The following is a 24,556-nucleotide window of genomic DNA, read 5'->3' as shown; positions in this document are numbered from 1 at the left end:
CCAATTCAGGGTAGCAATGGCAACATCAGAAGATCCCAGTTTCAGACATCAGCTCTTACAGGCTTTACTTACAGTAGTTTAATACACACAACTAATTAGACCCTCGAGAAAAATGTGATCGCATAATCAACCAAATGGTGCAGATTATGCAGACAGGGTCCTATGCCAGACCTCCTCTGTGTAACTAACTGATTGAATACATGCGGTCGATTTAGAGAGAAGTTACCCCATTCTTTGAATCAACATTTTGATCCAGACAGTTCTGCTGATGCACCCTCATGTATTTCTCATTTGTCTTCCTCAATCTCATATTTTCCATCTTTCTCCATTTACTCATGTTGTGCTCCTCCGCTTCTACTGTAATTGCTTGTCCCCAACCACTGCACGGAGGAGCTATAATTTTGTTTACCTCTGTAAGCTGATGGCTGCCATTATCCATCTTACTTCCGTTTTCATTGTGAAAGGTACGTTTAAGACACTTGGAAGCAGGCTCTGTATTACAGTGGTATAAACTGCACGAGTGCTGCCTTATAGCTCAATATGATTCATGACAACTACGGAACCAACAGAGCTGTGGTGATGTGGAGAGGAGTGTGATATCTAGTGGCTGAATGTTGTCCATAGCTCCTTTGATATTAGTGTGAGCTTTTATTTTATATGTATTGTTAATAATAATACAGTAATCAAGGTTTTGAAGTGTTTATATCAAGTTGTTTGTTATAAATATGAATGCGTTTTCGTTTGTTTCAGGTTGTCCATGTAGGAGGTCAGACAGAGGAAGGTCGTCAGAGTTGTGTTCCAGGCTTCCAGGTCAAACGCTACCAGGTGGAGTACAGAGGACCTGTAAACAAGAACCAGACACTCTTACAAGGTGAGTCCTAGACCCTGAACACCCTAAACACTACTGTCTCAACACTACTGTACACTACTATATGAAGACCCTAAACACTACTGTCTCAACACTACTGTACACTACTATATGAAGACCCTAAACACTACTGTCTCAACACTACTGTACTATATGAATACCCTGAACACTACCGTCTCTGAACACTACTATCTCTGAACACTACTTTTTAGAACCTTTAAAGATGGAGTGGAGTGTGGAGGTTCAAAGGGTTCACGGCCGTGGGGTTGTTTTCACAGAAACAGTTTCTTTTGAGACTCTTTTCACTTTAGTGTCCAGTATAGGGTTGCCGCGGTTATGAAACCCAGGTTATGAAACCCATAATCATAACTAATATACCGGTAACAACGGATGCAAATGTGCAATGCCTACTTTACTTCTGTTTAAATAACTTCATTACTATTAGGTACAGCAGGTGTCCTACTCAACACGCCTGGCATTGGGTTATAATAGTTAACACAGACAGACATCGGTGCAAACTGAGGCATAGGCTACACGAGATGGATATTTCTGAAGCTAGACATTTTTTTTGTGCGGTTGGGGCTTGCAGCCACACAAAGCTGGATATTTTGGCCGTGAAGCTGGATATTTTTTAAACCAGATAAATAAGTGGAGACTTGAAAAATATCCAGCTTCACTGGATCTGTGTAGACGTAGTACACAGATATCTCTGAAGACTTTACTGTGTGTGTGCTTGTCCCCCTAGTGGGGGTCTGGGGAATCAGATTATTTTAGACCTAGATATCTTTGTAGTGTGGACCTAGATATTTTTCTATGTGGATATCTGAAAAACCGGGATATATGAAAAATCCAGCTCCGTGTAGCCTAGGCCTCAGACTGAGAGTTGGGTGGATAATACACTTTCACATTATAATTGTACTAAGTATTACTAGTAAGACGCCACAGGGTGACATGCGACCTCGCCCTAAAGGGAGCAGTACTGGCACCTCCCGCCATGAAGGAATTACTCTGCAGCCGGCATACAATTTCCATGACCTCATTTCGGAGCTAACAGATTGACAGTGGAGGGTGAGGTTCTACAGCAGGGTTCCCCAATTAGTTTTCCCCAAGGGCCGAATTATGTCTAGGGTACCAAGCCGAGGGCCACAACATTGCAGGGGGCGATGGCGTTCGTCGCATACACAAACTTTAGAAGGCAATCGTAGCCAATCAGAAGGGAATATGGGAAACGGTGTCCATGTTGATGACATGACTTTAGAGATACTGTGTACCGCTTTGCGTGATTTTAGTCCCAAATCTGTAGGAGCAATGTCCAAAAATGTGTTTTGCAAAAAGCGGCCTGATGGTGGCGCTAGAAGAGGGCCATGTAAGAAATCAGGGGAGGAGGTTGTGATTTGTGTGTGTGCAAAGTTTGGCATCGGTAGGGCCAACAGTGGCGGAGATAAGAGTAGGGCCAAAAGTGTGACGTGACGTGACGTGATGTGACGTGACGTGACGTGACGTGACGTGACAGATGGACGGACGGAGGGACGGACGGAGTAACAGCCAGTGGAGCTTTTGATAGTAACTTGCGACCTGACGGTCGCAATAATATTATAAAACATAGATCAACCACTTTAGTCCTATTTTATACCTTGGCTACATTTTGTACTTTACGTACATTTTTGATGCCAACACTTTCATACTTTTACATTTAGAATTCCGGACTTTTACTTGTAACAGAGTATTTCTATATTGCAGTATTGATACTTTTACTTAAGTAAAAAAATTGAGTACTTTTTCCATCACTGTCTAGCCCTCAAGCAAATATCTATTGGTAATGTCTGTATGCACAGCACATCTGCTGTACCTCTCCACTGAGATGAGTTGTTTATGCATGTATTCATTTAACTAGACAGGTGACTCAAGAATAAATTCTTATTTACATGGATGGCTGGTGTTGATGTTAGTAGGATCTTATCCTCTGCGAATGTGCATTCTGGTTGCAGGCAAGTCTCTCCTGAGACTGACAACTGTAACCTTTTTCATTTATTCAATGTTTCAGTTAATTGTTTGTACAACATAACAAATTGTACATGCATATTCAATTACATGCTAATTATTTTTGTTAATCCAGTCAGCATTTTATTCCAACCCCTGAAGGTATATGTAGTGATTTATGTTACGTTCATTACGTTTTATTATTGGTGCCTCAGGAGGTAGAGTGGATGCTTGCATGGGAATCAGAAGGTGCCCTGTTTGACCCCCTGACTAACTGCTCCCGATGAGCAGGTTGGTTGAATATAATGCACATTGTAAAGTGCTTTGTATAAAGGTACTATATAAATGCAAAACGTATTAAGTAGATTTGACCGTAGCATTGTTTATTAATGATATAAAGCAAGGGTCTTCAACAGGGGGTCCTGGGCCCTTAGGGGGTCCTCAGAGTCACTACAGGGGGTCCTCCAAATCTTTGTGTGATATAAACCTTTTTTCTCCTTTTTTATATTAACCACTTGAACCCTAACGTCCATATTCTGAGAACTTTAGCCAAACATAGCAGATCTACAAGCTCACAACGCCTTTGGTGTAGAGGGGAAAAAGAGCAGACTAAGTACAGAGTGAAAGGTCAAGTTTTATAAGTATTGACGGTTCAAGTGGTTACATGTATGAAAACACAAATTGACATGAATCCAAAATACACTGACGGTTGTGCTGAAACTATATTAGGCAGGGCAAAGCGTGTAAAAACCTGATTAAAGGGTGCACCAAACCTTTCTCAATTGATTCTTATGTATTTTTTCCTGTAGAATCCATTTCTGCAATATACATTTTTATATCGTGCATAATTAATGAGATAATTAGCATTTTTGACTAATTATGCTAATTATATCATTAATTATGCACAATTCAACAATATACTTTGCAGAAATGGATTCTACGGGAAGAATTACATAAAGATCAACTGAGAAAAGTTTGGTAAACCCCTTTATCAATTTTTGATGAATTCTTTCCCGTTCTTTCTGCCCATGGGTCAAATTATTTGTAACATGGGTGGAAATGACAGGACAAACCCTATTTAAAAAATGATAAAAGGGTTTACCAAACTTTTCTCTGTTGATTCTTATGTATTTCTTCCTGTAGAATCCATTTCTGCAATATACATTTTTGTATTGTGCATCATTAATGAGTTAATTAGCATATTTGAAGCATATTTGACATATGAGGGGAAATAACACAAAAAACCTATAACAATTTGATAAAAGGGTTTAACAAACTTTTCTCAGTTGATCCTTATGTATTTTTTCCTGTAGAATCCATTTCTGCAATATACATTTTTGTATTGTGTATCGTTAAATTAATGAGTTAATTAGCATATTTGACATATGAGCGGAAATAACAGGAAACACCTATAACAAATTGATAAAAGGCTTTAACAAACTTTTCTCAGTTGATCCTTATGTATTTTTTCCTGTACAATCCATTTCTGCTATGTACATGTTTGTATTGTGCATATTTAAGGAGATAATTTGCATATTTGACACATGGGCTTTAATAATTGTATAATACATATGCGTATGGATAATTTGGCTGTAGGCAGACACAATTATGCAATTAGGCCACAGAATATTTATATTTGATCAAAATGAATCTATTTTTATATCCCTAGTGGAGGACCCCCGCCACTGCAGCGCACATAAAATGCTGTAACTCGGGCTAGGAGCGACCGGGAGAGCCGGGGCCAGTACCCACGCGTCCGCCTCGGCGGCGCGGAGACAGCCCTGCATAGAGCCCTGACCGCTGCCACTGCAGCCCCCTAAAAAGCCCATAACTCAGCCCCCCAGCGACTGGGGTGACCTGACGGTCCAAACTGGGACAAGAACATTGTCTGTCTGTTGCCAGTCTTGTCCCAGTTTGGTTCACTTGCAAACAGTTTCCACCAAGCCTGAGCAGAAAACCTCCCAGGAAATCAAAGTGCGGGGAGGAAGCTGATGATGAGAGCAACGATGAGAGCCTGGAAAGTCAAAGAAGGAAACCAAAGAGTCAACCTGCTAAAAAGAGGCGGAAAATAAAAGATGCTACATCCTCTGAAAATGAATCTATATGTACTTCAGAAATGCCTTCTTCCACATCAGAGTCTGACACTGAGTTTGTAATCAGCAGTGATCCAGATGCATCAGATAGAGAGAGTGAATACTCAGATGACTTTTAACCAGTAAGACTCCCTAATCGGGAGATAAGCGACCGTCAGGTCACTCCGGTCGCTGGGGCTGAGTTACAGGCTTTTTTAGCGGGTTGCAGTGGCGGTGGTCTGCCGCTAGGTGGTGCTCTACGCAGGGCTGTCTCCGCACCGCCGAGGCGGACGCGTGGGTACCGGCCCCGGCTCTCCCGGTTGCTCCTAGCCCGAGTTACAGCATTTAATGTTCTCTGCAGTGGCGGGGGTCCTCCACTAGGGATATAAAAATAGATTCATTTTGATCAAATGTAAATATTCTGTGGCCTAATGGCATAATTTTGTCTGCCTACAGCCAAATTATCCATACGCATATTTATTATACAATTATTAAAGCCCATGTGTCAAATATGCTAATTAACTCATTAACGATACACAATACAAAAATGTATATTGCAGAAATGGATTGTACAGGAAAAAATACATAAGGATCAACTGAGAAAAGTTTGTTAAACCCTTTTATGAAATTGTTACAGGTTTTTCCTGTTATTTCTCCTCATATGTCAAATATGCTTCAAATATGCTAATTAACTCATTAATGATGCACAATACAAAAATGTATATTGCAGAAATGGATTCTACAGGAAAAAATACATAAGAATCAACAGAGAAAAGTTTGGTAAACCCTTTTATCATTTTTTAAATAGGGTTTGTCCTGTCATTTCCACCCATGTTACAAATAATTTGACACATGGGCAGAAAAAACGGGAAAGAATTCATCAAAAATTGATAAAGGGGTTTACCAAACTTTTCTCAGTTGATCTTTATGTAATTCTTCCCGTAGAATCCATTTCTGCAAAGTATATTGTTGTATTGTGCATAATTAATGAGATAATTAGCATAATTAGTCAAACATGCTAATTATCTCATTAATTATGCGCGATATAAAAATGTATATTGCAGAAATGGATTCTACAGGAAAAAATACATAAGAATCAATCGAGAAAAGTTTGGTGCACCCTTTAATCAGGTTTTTACACGCTTTGCCCTGCCTATATGAACGATGAAACTATATGGAATCTACGAACAGGTTGTGGGGGTCCCTATACTTCACCTCTCTCTCAGTTAAGGGGTCCTTGGCCTGAAAACGTTGAAGACCCCTGATATAAAGGCCTTACAGTGCAGCTGAGTATTAGTTTTCTATCCGGTTCACTAGTGGTTTGATATTTCCAATACGATATACTATATAACCCTAATACTATAATTGAGTGTAAATTAGAGCGATTTGAGCCAGGAATCTGTTTCCATGTGGGAGTATGGAATCTGGGTTTGCGTTAGACATACATGCATAAATACATACGTGCACACATGGTTTGACTGCATTATTAATAGCCGCAAACTGTAGTGTTGGTGGATGTTTTCTCTGGCGTACCGTCTGTCAGATCAAACAGCATGCCCAAAACAAGAGCAAACAGTCCCGTAGCTTAACGTCATGTCAGAAACACAGAACACCCCAGCAGCAGTGTCACACAGGCGGCGACCCAAACCATCTCCCAGTATGCTATGGAACGTCTATTCTTGTTCTTAGTCTGATCAATTTGATACTCAATTTGATACTTAATAGCAAGGTGTCAATGCTTAGGCCTAGTAGGGATAAGGGACATCTGTGTAGCTTGATGTAAAATTGTCTGTTTTGTCCAAAATGTTAATACAATTTCTTCATGATGGGATTTTTTTTAAGTCAAATAAATAATAACAATAAATAAATATATAGCCTATTTAATGAATGAATCAATTGGCTTATATACTGCCGGCTGTCTATCTATTGACCAGCTTTGCAAGCTGGTAATAAAAAAGATCTAGACTATTTAATTGTTCAATTTGGGCATTTCTGAGCAAGAGTAATAGGTCTATGTAACAAAACGTATTACTTTAAAATGAAGGTAATAAGTTACAAATATAAAGTAACGTACCCAACACTGATAGCTACTATAACAGTTCACACGCATATGGGATCATTTTACTCCAGAGCAGAGGTCTTCAACAGGGGGTCCGGGACCCTTAGGGGGTCCTCAGAGTTATTATAGGGGGTCCTCCAAAACAATTAAACTATATGGAATCTATGAAAAGTTGTGGGTGTCCCTGCTTCATCTCTCTCTCAACTAAGGGGTCCTTGGCCTGAAAACGTTGAAGACCCCTGCTCCAGAGAACACTACTTTTTTTTTGGTACGTAACCTTACACTTGAACAACTGAAAATATACATTTTAACACCTACTGTATGCATTATAAGATCAGTCTTATAAACTTCCTCGTCTTGTCTTTACTGAGTTTGATCGGGCGGTGAGGCATTTTGTCATCTGTAGCTTCAGTGGTGCGTGGAGTGGAGTGGAGCTCACTGATGTTTTAGTGCACTGCTCTGGTTCCATTACCTTCAATATGTTCCTGTCAGCAGAAACACCTCACACCACCAGAGGACCTCACTGCTGCTCACACACACACGCACGCACGCACGCACGCACGCACGCACGCACGCACGCACGCACGCACGCACGCACGCACGCACGCACGCACGCACGCACGCACGCACGCACACACACACACACACACACACACACACACACACACACACACACACACACACACACACACACACTACCTGTGAGGTTCTTGCTCTTTTAGTCTCGTATTGCCAGACATCTATTCCACAATCTGGAACTACACCTCCCGAAAGTAAAGGAAGCTGGCATTTCCATTCACAAAAATTTCTAACTAGAAATACTGTTCCTACGAAACAGTGTGGGCTCGCTCGTGACTATATTCTGCAGCGTGTGAACTGTCATGTGAAGCTCAACCAATACTCCAGCTAACACCACTCCCAGATTTTCCGCACCTCAATTGCACCTCATTGGCTAAGGGCCCTGCCTTTGTACTGTCGTGGCGGAACTTGGTAAATAAATAATGAAGATAACATAGTGCCTTTCAGGCGAGCCTACAATAAGCAGCAAGCTATTTGTGCTTAGATCATTTGTATTTACTAGTCATGTGCCTGGGGTGTGGGCACAGTTTATGAGGGATTGAATGTAGGAGCCTCAGAAGTAATGTTGGAGAACCCAGACGTATCAGAGATGTCAGTCATCTCCAAATTTGGGCATTGTTTCCATGGCGGCGACGCATGCGCAGTACAGGCGGTGGTATCAGTGGTGTCAGAAATGTGGGCACTGTTTTACCCATTTATGCCCATATACTGTATGGTGTTCTGTGTCCTATGCCCATGTATGGTGTTCTGTGTCTTGGCCATTATGTGATGTCAGTACTATGACGTCCTTGTGCCCGGGGTGTGCACAGTATATTAGGGATTGAATGTTGGAGTACCAAGTAATGTTGTTGTGCCCTTTGGCAATGTTCTTTATGCCCATATATGGTGTTCCATGTTGGAGTGCCCGTTGGGCAGATCTTTATGCCTATACATGGTGTTCCGTGTCCAGGCCAGTCTGACTGTGATGTCAGTATGACGTCAGAGTATGACGCCAGAGTACTGCAGACAGATGGCGGACAGACATTCCGTAAATCAGTGTTTCTCAACCTTTTTTCTGCATGGGCACACTTTTCATGTCCCAAGAATCCATGGGCACACCAACATAATACGGGGGTGTAAATATCGTCATTGTCGGGAAGAAACCTTGTATCTCCAAGTTTCAAATTTGTAAGTTTCTTCGCAAAGTAAAGCCCTGCTTCATCATACAAGGCTGTCGCACAACAGTAGTGAAAACAGCAGATCTACAAGCACACAACGCCTCGCACCGCGAGGCACTAGTTTAAATCATTTTTAAAATGATAAATACAATACTGGCTTTCAAGCAGTTTCAAGGGGCACACTTGACCCTTCTCAGGGGCACACCAAAGGTCCCCAGGCACAGTGGTTGAGAAACACTGCCGTAAATAATAGTTCGATATTAGGATAAATGTACCCGACTGTAGAAACGAAACAGAAGTGTGTAGGAGGCTTCACATCTTCTTTATCCCTTCTCAAGCCGGATACTCATGATCAGTACTCAGACTGTATGACGGGAGCAGTTGTGGGAGGCAACAGTCTGGCCACGCAAGACTATTGCTCCTTCAACCGATTTCCACTGACTGCTGTCAACAGTATACATCACATCAACACTGTGTCGCAGCTAGTATAACCACACTGCCATGAACCTGGCACTGGTAACAAAACCAACTTGGTGGGTGATTTGTTTTAGTATTCTACTGTAAAGAATCGAGCAGGTTCAAGGCGGTTTATTTGTCACAACTACCTGAGAATGTACACATACGTGGATTAGGTTATTTCTACATGTGTACACTCTCAGAGTTACAGGCCCACAGGAGTGAATTTGGTTGTTTAACTGGGGACGTGTGGAGCCCGCTGAGTGTCCAGAGACCCCATGTTGAGAACCACAGTTCTATTCTTTGAAACACACATATGGGTATTTGGGGATTTTGCAGGTGCAAACAACACAGCATTGAAGAATGACACTGGAGCAGCACGAACAGTTAAAGTCTTTTATTTTGGTGCTAGTGCAAGACATGATAACTGACGTTTAGATCTTTCGATCCTCCTCAGAGTCAGCTCCTGTGATGCTTTGGATTAGCTGTTTTAGGCTGAGGCGCCCCCCGGTAGAATCCCTTTGTTAGCACAGCATTGAGTGTGTGAGATGGATCATATGTAGTGGTAAATATGGTTAATGTAGCCTCGTAAACCACCCACCCTCGGAATCACATTTGCATGCGATTCCGAAGGGGTGTGGTGCAGGCCTAGAATTTCGTCATTTTAGGGGCAAGGCCAGTTGGCCTTTAGTGTTGTCAAATTTTTGAGGGCACAAAGGCCAAGTGCCAGGGCAAGAAGGCCATCAATTAAAACAGTGATTTTAAGTCCACGCCTCGACAGTCATAATTAATTTTGCTTAAAGATTAAGTACAAACAAAAACTGTTGACATTTTAGACTAGTTTTAGTCATCATGACAATTATTTTACCCCTTAATTGGACAAAGATTGCCATGTAATCATAATTATTTCACACAACATTTCCTCTCATCCTTTTGATGAAAAAAACTATTTTAGGAATACAGTACAAGAGAACACAGAACACCTGTCCTGGTTATATAACCAATGTCTATTCAACCAACTGATCTCAGTACATTACAGTAGTACATTACATACAGTACAGTACAGTACAGTAAGACAATACCAGCTAGTAGACAATGTCCAGTTCATCCAACTGAACCCACAACCCAGTAGCCACAGCCTAACATTACTAAACAACACCTGCAGAAGTTGCAGAACCACCAGTCCAGTAGCCTATAGGTAAATAAGCGTACACCACACACACACACACACACACACACACACACACACACACACACACACCCGCGCGTGCACGTGCATATACGTGAGCGTCGCACGCAAACAAGGGGGCTAGTCGTTTGAGTTTGTGTTTGTTGTTGCTACACGCTAGGCTAACAGTAGACCAACATGGATTTAACATTTTTGTATGGATTCTTTTTTTTTGGCCTAATGCTAGAGTTCAGGTACGTGTACACTAGGGTGGATCTTAAATCACCTTTTTTAGATTTTCTTGAGTCTCACCCCCCAATTATGTTCCTATGTACAAAAAACTGCTTTGGTTAAAATTTGGTTGAATTTCAAGCATATTTAGAGGTAGCTCAATCAAGTCAAAGATTGTACATTTTATTGGTGAAAATCGAATTGCACTGCAGGCACATTAAGTTATACATTACACATTATTCTTATACTAAGCACAGAAATTATATTTTTTAAGATTACAAATCTTAACACAAATCTGATGTTTGTCATATGTGATGTCAAACCAGAATTACTGTATTGTAGGAAATAGCAAAGCAAAGAATGACAAATTGCTATTTTTCATTTAACGTGCAGAATGACTTTATTGCACACTCTTCAATCATACTCACAACACACAACAAGCACACAGCCCCACTTCCTTGTTTACCCCCAAACCCCCAAAAGTCACTGCAGTATAGTAATTCAGTAGTTAATGATCAATTAAAGTTTGTTTATGGCTATCGGGATACTTGTGCCGATGGTTCTGCACAATTTGCAGCAAGTATTGGAGTTGGGACTCATCTTTAGTAATGAGACCACAATATTCTTGTATTGGGGCAACCCCACACTCTGCATGATCATTGACAACATTCATCACCTTCACTACAGCCAGAGCTTCTTGGTAGTCCTCCCTGGGCTCCCACTCATCGGGATCAACGTCAAGGAAGTCATCTGGGAGATCCATCATTTTGAAAAGCACCTTAGATTTGGGAGACACAAAATCTTCAATGTTCTTCCTTGTGTAGTGATACGCGGAAGCGGGGATTGAACCCGGGACTCGCCAGTCCAACACACAACCAGTCGTGCTAATAGGGCTGAGCCCGATTAGCAGGGCTGTTGTCACTGGTTCATGGCTGGTACTAACTGTGGGGGCTACACTCCAAGGTCAACAGTAATTCTCTTCATATGCCCCTGTTCATCATCTTCTTTTCCATCTTTCATGGCTCTAACCATCAGCCTCTTCATTTGCGCACTCACTTGACTGTCAAACAATGCAAGTCCGACGATCTCTGGAGCGGATGTTTCATGGCCAATTCAAACTGACCCACAGGGAAGAAAAAGCATGCATGGATTTGTGAATTTTTGCAGTTTGCATTTATGTAAAGGCATGGATGATGGCACCTGTTGCTGTCAGCGCTCCACTAAATGACTTGCATCCGCTCCAGAGATCGTCGGACTTACATTGTTTGACGGTCAAGTGAGTGCGTAAACGAAGAGGCTGATGGTGAGAGCCATGAAAGATGGAAATGAAGATGATGAACAGGGGCATATGAAGAGAATTACTGTTGACCTTGGAACAATTGCAAGGAAGAACATTGAAGATCCCAAATCCAAGGTGCTTTTCAAAATGATGGATCTCCCAGATGACATCCTTGACGTTGATCCCGATGAGTGGGAGCCCAGGGAGGACTACCAAGAAGCTCTGGCTGTAGTGAAGGTGATGAATGTTGTCAATGATCATGCAGAGCGTGGGGCTGCCCTAATACAAGAATATTGTGGTCTCATTACTAAAGATGAGTCCCAACTCCAGTACTTGCTGCAAATTGTGCAGAACCATCGGCACAAGTATCCCGATAGCCATAAACAAACTTTAATTGATCAGTAACTACTGAACTACTGAATTACTATACTGCAGTGACTTTCGGGGGTTTTGGGGGTTTTGGGGGTAAACAAGGAAGTGGGGCTGTGTGCTTGTTGTGTGTTGTGAGTATGATTGAAGAGTGGGCAATAAAGACATGTCATTCTGCACGTTAAATGAAAAATAGCAATTTGTCATTCTTTGCTTTGCTATTTCCTACAATACATTAATTCTGGTTTGACATATGACAAACATGTAATCAGATTTGTGTTTAGATTTGTAAGCTTAAAAAATATAATTTCTGTGCTTAGTATAAGAATAATGTGTAATGTATAACTTAAATGTGCCTGCAGTGCAATTCGATTTTGACCAATAAAATGTACAATCTTTGACTTGATTGAGCTACCTCTAAATATGCTTGAAATTCAACCAAATTTTAACCAAAGCAGTTTTTTGTACATAGGAACATAATTGGGGGGTGAGACTCAAGAAAATCTAAAAAAGGTGATTTAAGATCCACCCTAGTGTACACAGCCGTTCACTCACATTCTCTCTGTCTCCACACATCTGCGCGGGGGGATTATTTCCATCACATCAGCTGGTTCCCTGTTCTAGCCTTATATATTCCTTTATTTTGTCGCGTGTTGGACGTATGGCTTGATAACGTTGGAACATGTCCTCCATGCCTCTGTGACAGATAAACATCGTCGCTTAGTAGTTTTGTAACTTTTACTGCTGTGTCCATTCAACTCTCTCTCTCTCTCTCTGCGTGTGTGCGTGCGCTCTGCCACTGGAGATGGGATTTATGGCTCTTTGAAGTGAGCCGGATCTCTAGGATCCGTTCATTTCAAAGAGCCGTTCAAAAGACTGGCTCATTCTAGTCACTAGTTGTAGTTACTTTGTAGATTTTGATTATAATTATCACTTCAACCCTATATACATTTATTTCGGACATAATAGGTACATAGGCCTACCTGCCATTTGAAAATAGCCGATCTACAAGCTGTGAGCTTGTAGATCTGCTATTTTCAAATGTTTTTTCCCCCTACATTTTATTCATTGGAAAAATTGTGAAATGGGACATTTTGCATAATAAGTACTTTCTACTTTAACTACATTTTGATACCAATACTTTGATATTTTTACTCAAGTAGTCTACATTTTTTATTCCAAACTTCAACTTGTGGCAGAGTATTTCTACATTGTTGTACTTTTCCCACCACTGTTGTTCATTAAAGGAACGGCTCCCTATACTGCGATTGCGAACCGGATCCCATCGTTCATATCAAAGAGCCGTTCAAAAGACTCGATTCGTTCGCGAACGTCCCGCCTCTATCTGCCACTGCATGTCAGAAAGCAGCAGGTGTTTGACCGTAATGCGCATCGCAGGACATATTTCGTACTCTCTTTGTTCGTGAACTAAAATGAAGACAGATTTTAGCCCAGTCTTTATTTTGTAGTTAGGGTTACATTTTCGTCTCCTCTTTATTCCTCAATGAAATTGTGAACTGCTGTGGGCGCTGGGCACTGCATGGGACAGCAGGGGCACCACGGCCACTGTGGCCGTTTGAGCATGTCATTTTTCGAGGGGCACACGGCCAAAGAGAGGGGCAACGAAGGCCATGGCCGTCGTGGCCGCCGTGAAATTCCTGCCCTGGTGTGGTGTACATTAAGGCTAGGCAAAGATCTGCGACAACCACCATCTTCTGAAATATTAAGACGTATGAAGAATGAAGACATATTTGTCAAGCTCACAAGCTACAAAAAGGAGACAAATCCTTTGTTTGCATTTCCAACACACTTTTTGTACATATTTAGGCATAAGAATACAGTTCTATTTGGCTCACCCCTTTGAAACTATAGGGTAAAAAAAGAGTCCATTTGATTGTCTACCAGCAAACGTTATGTTGTCAGAATACTCTGACCAATCAAGACGCAACTGTGATGCAACAACATGGGAGAGTTTGGAGGACATAAATTTACCAGCGCTGCACTGGACTATTAGAATTATAGCACTTCCGCTTGTAATAATAGGTAAGCGCTGAGATTTTATTCTACGTATTTGTCACATGAAGGAATTAGCAATTGCTGTCGCGTCAGCGGCATCGGCACTTACGGTTGGTTACGTTTACATGCAGAAAGGAGAGCAAGGACCAAAGAACACCCTACTCCAGGAGGCCTTCGCCAAGGAGAAGAATGAATGGAAGGAGACACAAAACAAGCTGATTGAAAGGCTCCTCTCGCAGGAAGAGAGGATGAGAGACATGGAGGAAGAAAAGAAGACCACAGATCTTAAGGTCCTGGAAATGGAAGTGAAGGTTAAAGACATGGAGAAAGAGACAAAGACCACAGAGACCAAGGTCCTGGTATTAGAAGTGAAGATTACAGACATGGAGGAGGAGCGGAAGACCAGACAGCTTGAGGTCCTGAACATAGAAAAGAGGTTGGACGAAGTGGAACGAGAGGAGAAGAGGAACTTTGAGGTGATTGCAGCCCTCGAGGAAGAGAGGGATAAATGGGAGGAGAGATTGGAGTGGACAAACGAGGTGATTGCCTCCCTCCAGGATGATGAGGAGGGGGAGGAGGGAACGGAGGAGGGGGGAGAAGAAGAGGAAGAAGGGGAAGCGGAAGAGGAAGAGGAAGAGGAAGAGGAAGAGGAAGAAGAAGAAGAAATATGACATGTGTGACACCCCGACACTCAAGAACAGGAAGCTTTGGCAGCCAAGTGCGGGAGGACGGTGGGTTTGTGTCTTTGTCAGAACGATACATCACAGCATGTTGGTTGAGGTTTACAGGAGATTAGCAAAACATACCAGAACAACATTTTGCTGCTTATACCTGCATGAGTGACCAATAAAACCTGCTTGAATCTTGACCGCTGATCTGAACGCAAGATACAAGATGATTTAACACATTTGATAACCCGACTTTAGTCGTTTTAGGCAGTAAATGTAAATAGTTTTGGCTCACAAAACTGAATGCATCTTTTTTGGTTCCCAACCCATGCTGCCCAAACTGGCTTTGCCCAATATTGTCCCCGGGGGCCAGACTTGTCCTGCAAGACCCTCAGCTACAGTAGCTATATTGGTTGCATGTTAGATTGCAGGACTATGGCATTTAAGACCATGAGCAAGGTGAACAGCAGAACTAAAATCCTTTCCAGAAAACGTATGTTTCAGAGTTCAGCTAGTCTTTGTGGTGAACTCTCTTGTATGTTTTGATTATGGATCGGGTCAGATCTTGGCTTTTAGAACGTGTTATACGTGTTATAATGCATTTTTATTGCTTTAGTATTGTTAACAGTTCTTAGTTTTTTTGTTTTCTATAATATGATGTTTGTTGTTTTGTTTTGTTTATCTGAGACCAATTATCACAATGGAAATATGTTTTATTTAGTTTTTATCCTTGACATTCTGAATAATGTGTATAAAATAAAGTCAGATAAATCTAATAAAGTCAACATTTAATTTGATTTTTTTATCGCAAGATACCAACGGTTTTGTGAGGTTGGCCGTGAACAGACCCATTTCTAGACGTTCAGCATTCAGTCAGTATTTAGAGGCCATTCTGGAGACATGTGGAACTCCATATTTGGGATAACTGAACCCTAGAGTGTCAAGCCTACTACGGTATGACATCAATCATCTCTGTATTTAGTCAGAAACTATGGACACAGACAGTAGGGAGTTTGTACGGTTTCCAGGACGGTACAGCTGCTATGACGCAATCGCCGTAGCAGTCAAAATCGTTTAGCAAACAGCCGTCGGCGGCGGGTTCCCACCCCTTTTACTGAACTCTTTGGTTCCCATGGTGACGCATCTATGCAGCAGCCGTTGTAGACACTACGTGGAAAGGTAGTTTCTGCCGTAGTAGGAAGGGCTGCAACGGCAAGCGGGTTTATCTATCGAGGACTGATCCATTTACAGTTACCGGAGCGGACTGCCATAGCCATCCTTGCTTAAAGTCCCTAGTTATTTATGGGCTGCTATGCAGAAAAACCTTGTTAAATGGCAGTGGTTCTCAAAGTGGGGTCCAGGAACTACATACCAAACTGGGGGTCATTGAACTGAAACAATCTGAAAACCCCTGCTATGTAGTTCTATACGGCTCTCTCTGTTCGATCTCTGCTACCATAGCAACTGTGATGTCATGGAAATATTCTGACATCAGCACACAACTGTGATGAAACACATTGGGAGGTTTCAGGATATAAAGGTGTTTGCGCTGTGCTAAACCTTTAGTATTTTTGCATTTGTTTTAAGCACCGATTATTTCTACCAATGTCTAACTCTAATGTAGAGTTTATACTTTGTGTCGCTGGAGCGTTTCTGGGGTCTATGGCTGCAGTGTTAATGGCTGTAGGGTTAATGGCTTACTGGTGGAAGGAGGAGACACAAAACAAACTCATTGAAGAGCTCCTGAAAATGGTCCAGGTCGAAGACTTCCTCAAGAAGATTGGGTTAGTGGTGGCAGAGAAGAAAAGGAACCAACAGGCGATTGAAACGTTGGAGGAGGTTATTGAATCCCTCCGGGAGGAACCGAGGGTGGAGAAGACAAAACAAGAGCAGGGACTCCAACTGGATCAGGACAACGGAGCTCTTGCATCTTAGATATATGGGAGTGGGAGGAGGATGGGTTTGTGGATTTATAGTAGTCTACTCACGACACAAATTGGTTACGAAGCTCATGTTCATCCTTTTCCGGGAGGGGGGACAACAGTACCGTTTGCCCCCCCCATCGGCGGCCCTGCTTTTGAGACTGGCCTTTAGGGTATCCTTATAACGTTTCCGCTGGCCGTCACTTGAGTTCTTGCCATGGTGTAGTTCACTGTACAGCAGCCTTTTTGGTAGGCATTCATCTGGCATGCAGCAAATATGGCCAGCACATCTCAGCTTGGAGCACTTGAACATGGCATAGATGATCTCCATCTCAGCCCTGTGGAGGACCACAGTGTTGGAGGACCTCAGTGTCTGGAACCTTGTCCTGCCATTTCATGTTGAGCAGCCTCTGAATCAGCACTGACTCTCCAGACTTCATGTTCAAGGTGTTCTGTCAGTCAGAGAATCATAGAGAATGTAATGACAATCATCTAAATTATTATTATTAATCTAAATGATTAATTCAAGTGTTGCCCTTAATTAACAGTAAAAGTGTTCAGCGTGAATTGCATAATAAGGATTGTGCATAAGAGCATCATAATAGGTCCCAAGGTGTCTGATAGACTTACCAGAGATGGCTAGAACCGGTTTGGCTATGTTATCAGTCATTTAGGACGTATCTATGAGGAATTATTCATATTTGACCTAATGTTTCAGCCTGACCAACCACTTGGCCGGGGTTTCCCAAAGCGATTTTAGCCCTTCGTAGTTCACGCATGGTCGTAGAGACCAAGCCCCGATTGTCATGTTCCCGTGTTTACATGGGTTCGGGCAGAGCGACGTATTTAGCCCCCTACAACTACACCAACATTCAGATTTCACAAACAAAGTGCTTAGTAAAGTCTCACACCCATAGGCGATTTTAAGGGGTGTCCTAGGGTGCACGTGCAACCCCTGGCCGCCAGGCGGCCATTTTGATTTTTTTTTTTTGTAATGTAACTTTACATCCACTCAGACCGAATACAACAACACCCCCTAGTGGTAGTGATAGAGGCTGGCAGCTCCAGGCAGCCCCCCCCTCCCCTCCTGATGTGATGTCATATCCACGCGCCAGTATTGAAATTGAAAACAACATCTGTTAAAAACAAGACCAGGTCAACCTGGTTGTGCCAGACCCCCTGTCTGTCATCATCATTTATGACATCATGCCTTTTATAGGCATGTCATCATCATGTCATCATCATATATACCCTTTATATAGAAAACCCGGACAGACCGACATTTGCTTATGTAGGCCTACCCATTTCATGGGTCTGGCAATAAAGCATGGAGTTCGAGCTCTTCACTACTATGGACGTGACTACCGGTAGATATTATAATATAGCTGCTTGCCCTGAAACATCACATGGAGAGGATCATTTTGTACCTGACTTTCCTCTACAAAACACAGACCTCAGGCTCTATCAGCCAGGACTCTTGTCTCACTGTGCGTGACTGAACCATTTCCTCCTGACCAGCCCAAGGTAAGACTAAGACAGTCAGATCATGCTTTTATAAACCCTATTATATTAAGCCCAAAATGGTTCTGCTGCCGTGTAGAACCGAACCGATTTTAACTTGAAAAAATGCATTGGGTACAAAATTAACTGCAGAAATCCGCTAAAACAACATTACAAAACCGCTAATATACGCAATTTTTTTGCGCGCGCGCGAACGTCGTACACGCGCGCTGCGCGCGCGTGCATGAGGTAATAGAGGTCGTGCACCCCTTGCTGGAAGAGGCTAGAGTCGCCTATGCTCACACCTGTCTAAATACGGTACGGCATTCTATAATTACCCGTATCCTCCGTGTTCTTTAATAAGAAGCCTTTTTATCCGATCGCTGTCTGTTTATCTCAATGGGGTTGGTGCGCATGGGGAACGCCAGGAAATACAGTACATGGGAAAACATAAAGCGATCGGATAAAAAGGCTTCTTATTAAAGAACACAGATGATACGGGTAATTATAGAATGCCGTACTGTATTTAAACAGGAGTGAGACTTTATTAAGCACTTTGTGAAATCTGAATGTTGGTGTAGTTGTAGGGGGTTAATTAAGTCGCTCTGCCTGAACCCATGTAAACACTGGAACATGACGGTCAGGGCTTGATCTCTACGACCATGCGTGAGCTACGATGGGCTAAAATGGCTTTGGGAAACCCGGCCAATGTCTATTAACATTTTAATGTTAATAGACAGTATGTTAATATACAGTATAGTAACGTGACAAAAGGGTTGAGGCATTTTCTTGACCTGTGTGGCAGTGTGGTGAGTGTGCTGTGCACAATAAAACATAATCTTCCCTTTTGCCATCTGATGTGAGGAGATAACTAGAAACAGTGTGCTCAGTTTAGTGCGAATCCAGAAAGTCTCTGTAAATAATATCTCCATATTTGGGCAAGACTAGTCATTGTTTCAGTCAATTCACAGGACAGAGGATCCGAGATGATGAATACAATTATTCACACATGAACAAGAAGGGGTCTGACGACAGTGTGACTTTCCTGTTTAAGCAATATTGATGAGGTCAGTCCTGCCCAAATGTGGAGGGATGGCAAGACAGTAGATCTAGTTGTTGAAAAATACTCACGGAAAATATGGTGTCTAATAATAACATTCCCAGTCATTTATTATGTCAGTACTATGACATCAATAATCTCCATAATTGCTGTTGCAAATATTTTCAGGAATATACACTAGTCATGTTATTAACTCTCCCAACGCTTTGAACGTTCACGTTCGCCCGATTTCGCAAGACCTCTCCGCCAATACGGCGCTCGTTCGGTTCGTTCGTCTGATGACTGTAAGCTGATGAGGGGTCGCGCGGCCGCCTACTGTAAACACATTTTCCGCGGTGATGGTGTAAAAAATCCATTATGCGTTAGATCAACGGAGAACAATTCACTTTCTTGTTGATTTCCTCTGGCTGTAAGGCTCTGTGGCCAGTGACTGGTCTTCTTCTTCTTCAACACATAACAGGCAAATTCACATTCATTCTCGCATGACGCCGCCCTCTGCTGCCTGGCAGACCAAAGTGCACTATTGCACAACCAAAAAAAATAAAAATAAATAAATAAATGTCTGTCTGTCTATCTACTATAACGTCGCAAAGGTAAGCCGCTTTTTGATGGCACCAGACCCAATAAATAAATAAATAATCTGGCAGTAGGAGAGTTAATAGGCTATTAAGACGTTTAGTGTTTTGTTTTCTAGTCGGCCAGTAGTTTTCAAAAGAACCAAATGGACCCTTAGGCTGCATTCACACTGTAGAGTGATATGCCCTGTCACTCATGGTTTCATGCCTCTAACAAGCCTCTTGGCTTAAAGCAAGCTTGCTTTGAGCCAAGAGGCTTGCTAGAGGCATGAAACCATGTGACTTCTATAGGGAAGGAATTGGACGAGGCCCTCATCCCCCAAGGAGAGTGACAGGGCATATCACTCTACAGTGTGTGGGAAGCCTTAAAGGTCTTTAACTCTGGGTTTGTATAAATGTAATCTGTGGATAGAATATAAATGTACCCGTTATGGTCCATTTGGTTACATTCATACACCCTCAGAGTTACTAAGTAAGGTCCATGGTCTAAGCATACAGGCTAAACAACGGAGGGTCCTTTACATCACTCCATCATCATTGGACCCCGTTTTGTTCATGCTTTTTTGTTGTTTTTGTTCATTCAAAATAATCTGACTTTGTTGCAATCCTCCAGTGTATTTGCCTAAGTGTGGGGACTGGGAAAAACTAGGACATTTGGTGGATGTCTGATCCCTGGATCCACATAGAAATGCTGTGAAAATTAGTTAAATATTTCAAAAGGTATGTGGGGGCAGGGGCTAAAGCATATGACTAAGGGGGTATACAACTATCTCATTGTTACAAATGTATAATGGACAGCAAGACAATAAACTAAGACTGTGTGTTTCTTCACCCCAACCTAATCTTTATCCTGCAGACTAACAGTGACAATAATATCCCCATCACCTTAACACTGTATCACCTATCCCTTAATTAAAAGACTTGACTTTAATCATAATGCCTATGAAGGTGATGGGCCTCAATGCAGACAAGCCTTGGCACTGCTGTCGTTAAGGCTTCAACTCCAGGCTGGGCAGTGGACTGTGCTTATAAAGCTCTGGTAGTTGGCAGCTTGCCCTGGACATATTAACTGTATTGAGCTCTGAGGACCTCCTCCCTGGCAGGATCCTTGTTTCTCGGCTGCGTTCGCTCTGACTTTATCATTGAGCCCATTTAAAAGTACTTGAATTCAGATACGGCCTGATGGTTTTAGATGAAATGGGCAAATGGAACAATGCCCTGCAATCTGTTTTACTTTCACTACTTACTCTCTGCTGGGTTCCACTTAAACACAGGTTTATGTGATACTGGTTTTATCTTTCTCTACAATTGGTAAGGCGTGGATTTTGTGTTTCAAAACGCTTTCAGCAGACCAATTTCCTTTTTCGCTTTAAATTTTTACACCATGTTTTGGTCAGCAGGTGGCAGCGCATGTACAACAGGTGGCAGTGCATAACTTGAGTTTTGTCTTTAGGAGCCAAGCATTAACTAAGTGCACGCACGCACGCAAGCGCGCACACACACACACACACACACACACACACACACACACACACACACACACACACACACACATACACACACACACACACACACACACACACACACACACACACACACACACACACACACACACACACACACACACACAGTGTTTCAAGTTGTTATTAGTGTGTTGCCAGACTAGTACTTGGCCGACTTTATTCCATCTTCCATCTTCCAAGTAAACCTTTTTTCTTTTGCCGCGGAATTCCTCCCACAGTTTTGGTGGTACGCAGTTGGGCCATACGTCAAATCGACTGGCTTCGTCGGGACACGCTTGCGTGCTATTTTTTTAAGAGATATGTTATATATAGTTTAATTTATATAAATGTATTTGTGAATTAAATTTGACTTTAATTCAAAATAAATGTTTCCCAGATATGAATTTGATGTCTGACATCATCATGTCTGACATCATAGACCACATGAGACTGACAGAGTATGTCCATATACTGTATAGACCACATGAGAATGACACAGTATATGTCCATAAATGGGCATTCCAAGATATGGACTTATATAATAGGGAGATCCCTGCTAGACATCAGGGATCTCCATATATGGACATGAAAGGGACATGGACTGACACAGAGATCTCCATATAGTATATACAGTATGGCCATTCAAATATTATAGTGAATTTATTTTCCCCATTGACTTGAAATGAGACCATGGCAAACACTCTTGCAATTTCCAATGGCATCTTTCTAGTTTGATAAGAGCACTGCCCCTTATTCCTTGATGGATGATTTGATCAATTAGGGGACGATTCTAGAAATAAATTTTTTCTAGTTTCTTAGATGCGCATAAAAGTTAAAACATCCTCAACTTTTTAAGACAAGGCACAGAGTTGCACCACTCCTCGCAGTTCTGATGCTCGTAAGAACGCTTTTTCTTCTTTTTATTCACACACTCCGATATTCACTCCGATATTCGGCCCGAAAAACGCACAGCAGTGTGCAAAGACCTTTAGGGGGGGGGGGGGGGGGTTCAGTATCTTGCTCAAGGACACTTTGACACTAACACGGCGGGGGAGCCAGGGACTTTCCAATCCCCAATCTGTATGGGCCTCTCTATCTCCTGAGCCATTGCCCCCCGGATGCAGTAATTGAGTTTGTGATTCATTATTTGAGGCATGCTCCACAGGCGCACCACACTGTTTTGCCCAAAAATGTGCTGTTTTGCCAAGGCGCTTCTGAAGCGGCTGCGCCCGCAGCGACGACTCTCAGCGTGATCGCCCCTCTTAAAGAGCAGGTGATTTATTTCCTGGCAGGGTGTTTGTTTACCTCCTGAATTACACGTGTGTTAGTACTTGGTCCTTGCAAAACATCGCTGTCATTATGGGACCAACAATATGAGTAATCAACAATCCCATCCACCCTCTAACCAAACCAGCCTGCTGTGGGTCACTTATGAAAAGCAATGATTTTTTCTATCATGGTGTTAACTAGCTGTCATAATAACACATGTGTGGTGATTTGGAGGCCCAGGGTGGAACATAACATTCTTAATCAAATGTTGTCATGTGTTTCAGATCCATTAGCTGTAGCCCAGTTTCACTGTGACTTGAGAACAGAGGAGGCTCACTCACTGTTGCTCTACTTTCTAAATGTGGTTCTCTGTCCCTACGTACACGCCTGTCATCCTGTGTGTGTGTGTGTGTGTGTGTGTGTGTGTGTGTGTGTGTGTGTGTGTGTGTGTGTGTGTGTGTGTGTGTGTGTGTGTGTGTGTGTGTGTGTGTGTGTGTGCTCTGTTCTCTGTGCACGGCAGGGTTCATAGTGGGATCACGTCACTCTCAGGTGTGTAATGGTGTTTAATTAATCTCCTCTTACAGACTCAAATACTGAGACCTGCAGCTCCTTTTATACTGTAGTTTTAATTGGACTATAAATCAACATGTGCTTTTTGACAAATTACTGTAATTACAGGAGAGGCCAGTGTGTGTGTGTGTGTGTGTGTGTGTGTGTGTGCGTGCGTGTGTGTGTGTGTGTGTGTGTGTGTGTGTGTGTGTGTGTGTGCGTGTGTGTGCGCGTGCGCGTGTGCGTGTGCGTGTGCGTGCATGTGTGTTTGTTGACATGTATGTACACTGTAGCTGATGATGTGAATGGAGCAGCATACATCCACCTGGATCTGGGTCAGAGAGAGAGAGAGAGAGAGAGAGAGAGAGAGAGAGAGAGAGAGTAAGGCTGAATTGACAGAAAATCAATTCATCATGAATCAATTTCTTTCATTGAGGATAAAATGACTGTTGAGAAATGTAGTCTAATAATGTCGATGACTCTATCTTTATTTAAATACAGAGAGATTTGTACAAATGATGTAGTGTAGATGTTGTGTCTGCAGTATTTATTTCTACCCTAGGAATAATGAGGTCAGGTGTGTGTGCGTGTGTGTGTGTGTGTGTGTGTGTGTGTGTGTGTGTGTGCGTGTGTGTGTGTGTGTGTGTGTGTGTGTGTGTGTGTGTGTGTGTGTGTGTGTGTGTGTGTGTGTGTGTGTGTGTGTGTGTGGGGTGTGGAGTGTGAAATAACTGAGTGCTGTCAGCATTGTTTCTTTTCAACAGAGATGCAAAATGTTTTCTCGTGATTATAATTACAGTTTAGACATTTATCAGACCCTCTTATTCAGAGCAACACAATACGTGTGATTGATTAAAACTCATCTGCACCCAGCAGTTATTTAAATGACCCCCCCCCCCCCCCCCCCCCCCCGTTTTCTTGTGTGAGTCATAGATCGTGTGCCTAAATTGCAGACGTCAAATGGAGGATAGCCTGTAAATGAATTAACTGACTTTGATTGAGTTTCTAAGAGTCTAAAAGACTCAAATATGTACTGTTCATCCTCCAAGGAGCATTATTAATACACTTGTTTCATAGCAATTAGATTAGATCTAGATTGGATTAGATTAGATTTTGAGATATCTTTAGGAAGGCCAAGCATGAAGTATGTATAGGCACCCTATTGTTTGTAGCTAGTTTTATTGGTCATTTTGCAAATCAGGCCTAACCGCTGGGGTGTTCTTTCACATGAGATCATATTTGGATGTGACAGACCATTCCCTGTAGTCGGAGAAATATAT

General features: G+C 42.3%; 1 protein-coding gene across 1 annotated transcript in view; it reads left to right on the top strand.

Moving 5' to 3' along the window:
• Positions 1-540: 540 nt before the first annotated feature.
• The window catches only part of LOC308294290 (cadherin-13-like), a gene marked incomplete at both ends in the record, with an annotated part of 191,906 nt that continues 167,890 nt past the window's right edge, over positions 541-24,556 (top strand). The window contains 2 exons of the mRNA XM_080737018.1: positions 541-591; positions 751-871. Coding sequence (XP_080593144.1) covers positions 541-591; positions 751-871 — 172 coding nt within the window. The remainder of the gene's footprint in view (positions 592-750; positions 872-24,556) is intronic.

Source organism: Nannobrachium achirus (assembly GCF_963921795.1).
Source record: "Nannobrachium achirus genome assembly, chromosome: 11".
Taxonomy (NCBI): Eukaryota; Metazoa; Chordata; class Actinopteri; order Myctophiformes; family Myctophidae; genus Nannobrachium; species Nannobrachium achirus.
Note: the sequence above shows the minus strand (reverse complement) of the source record. Positions and strands in the feature narration are given on the sequence as shown.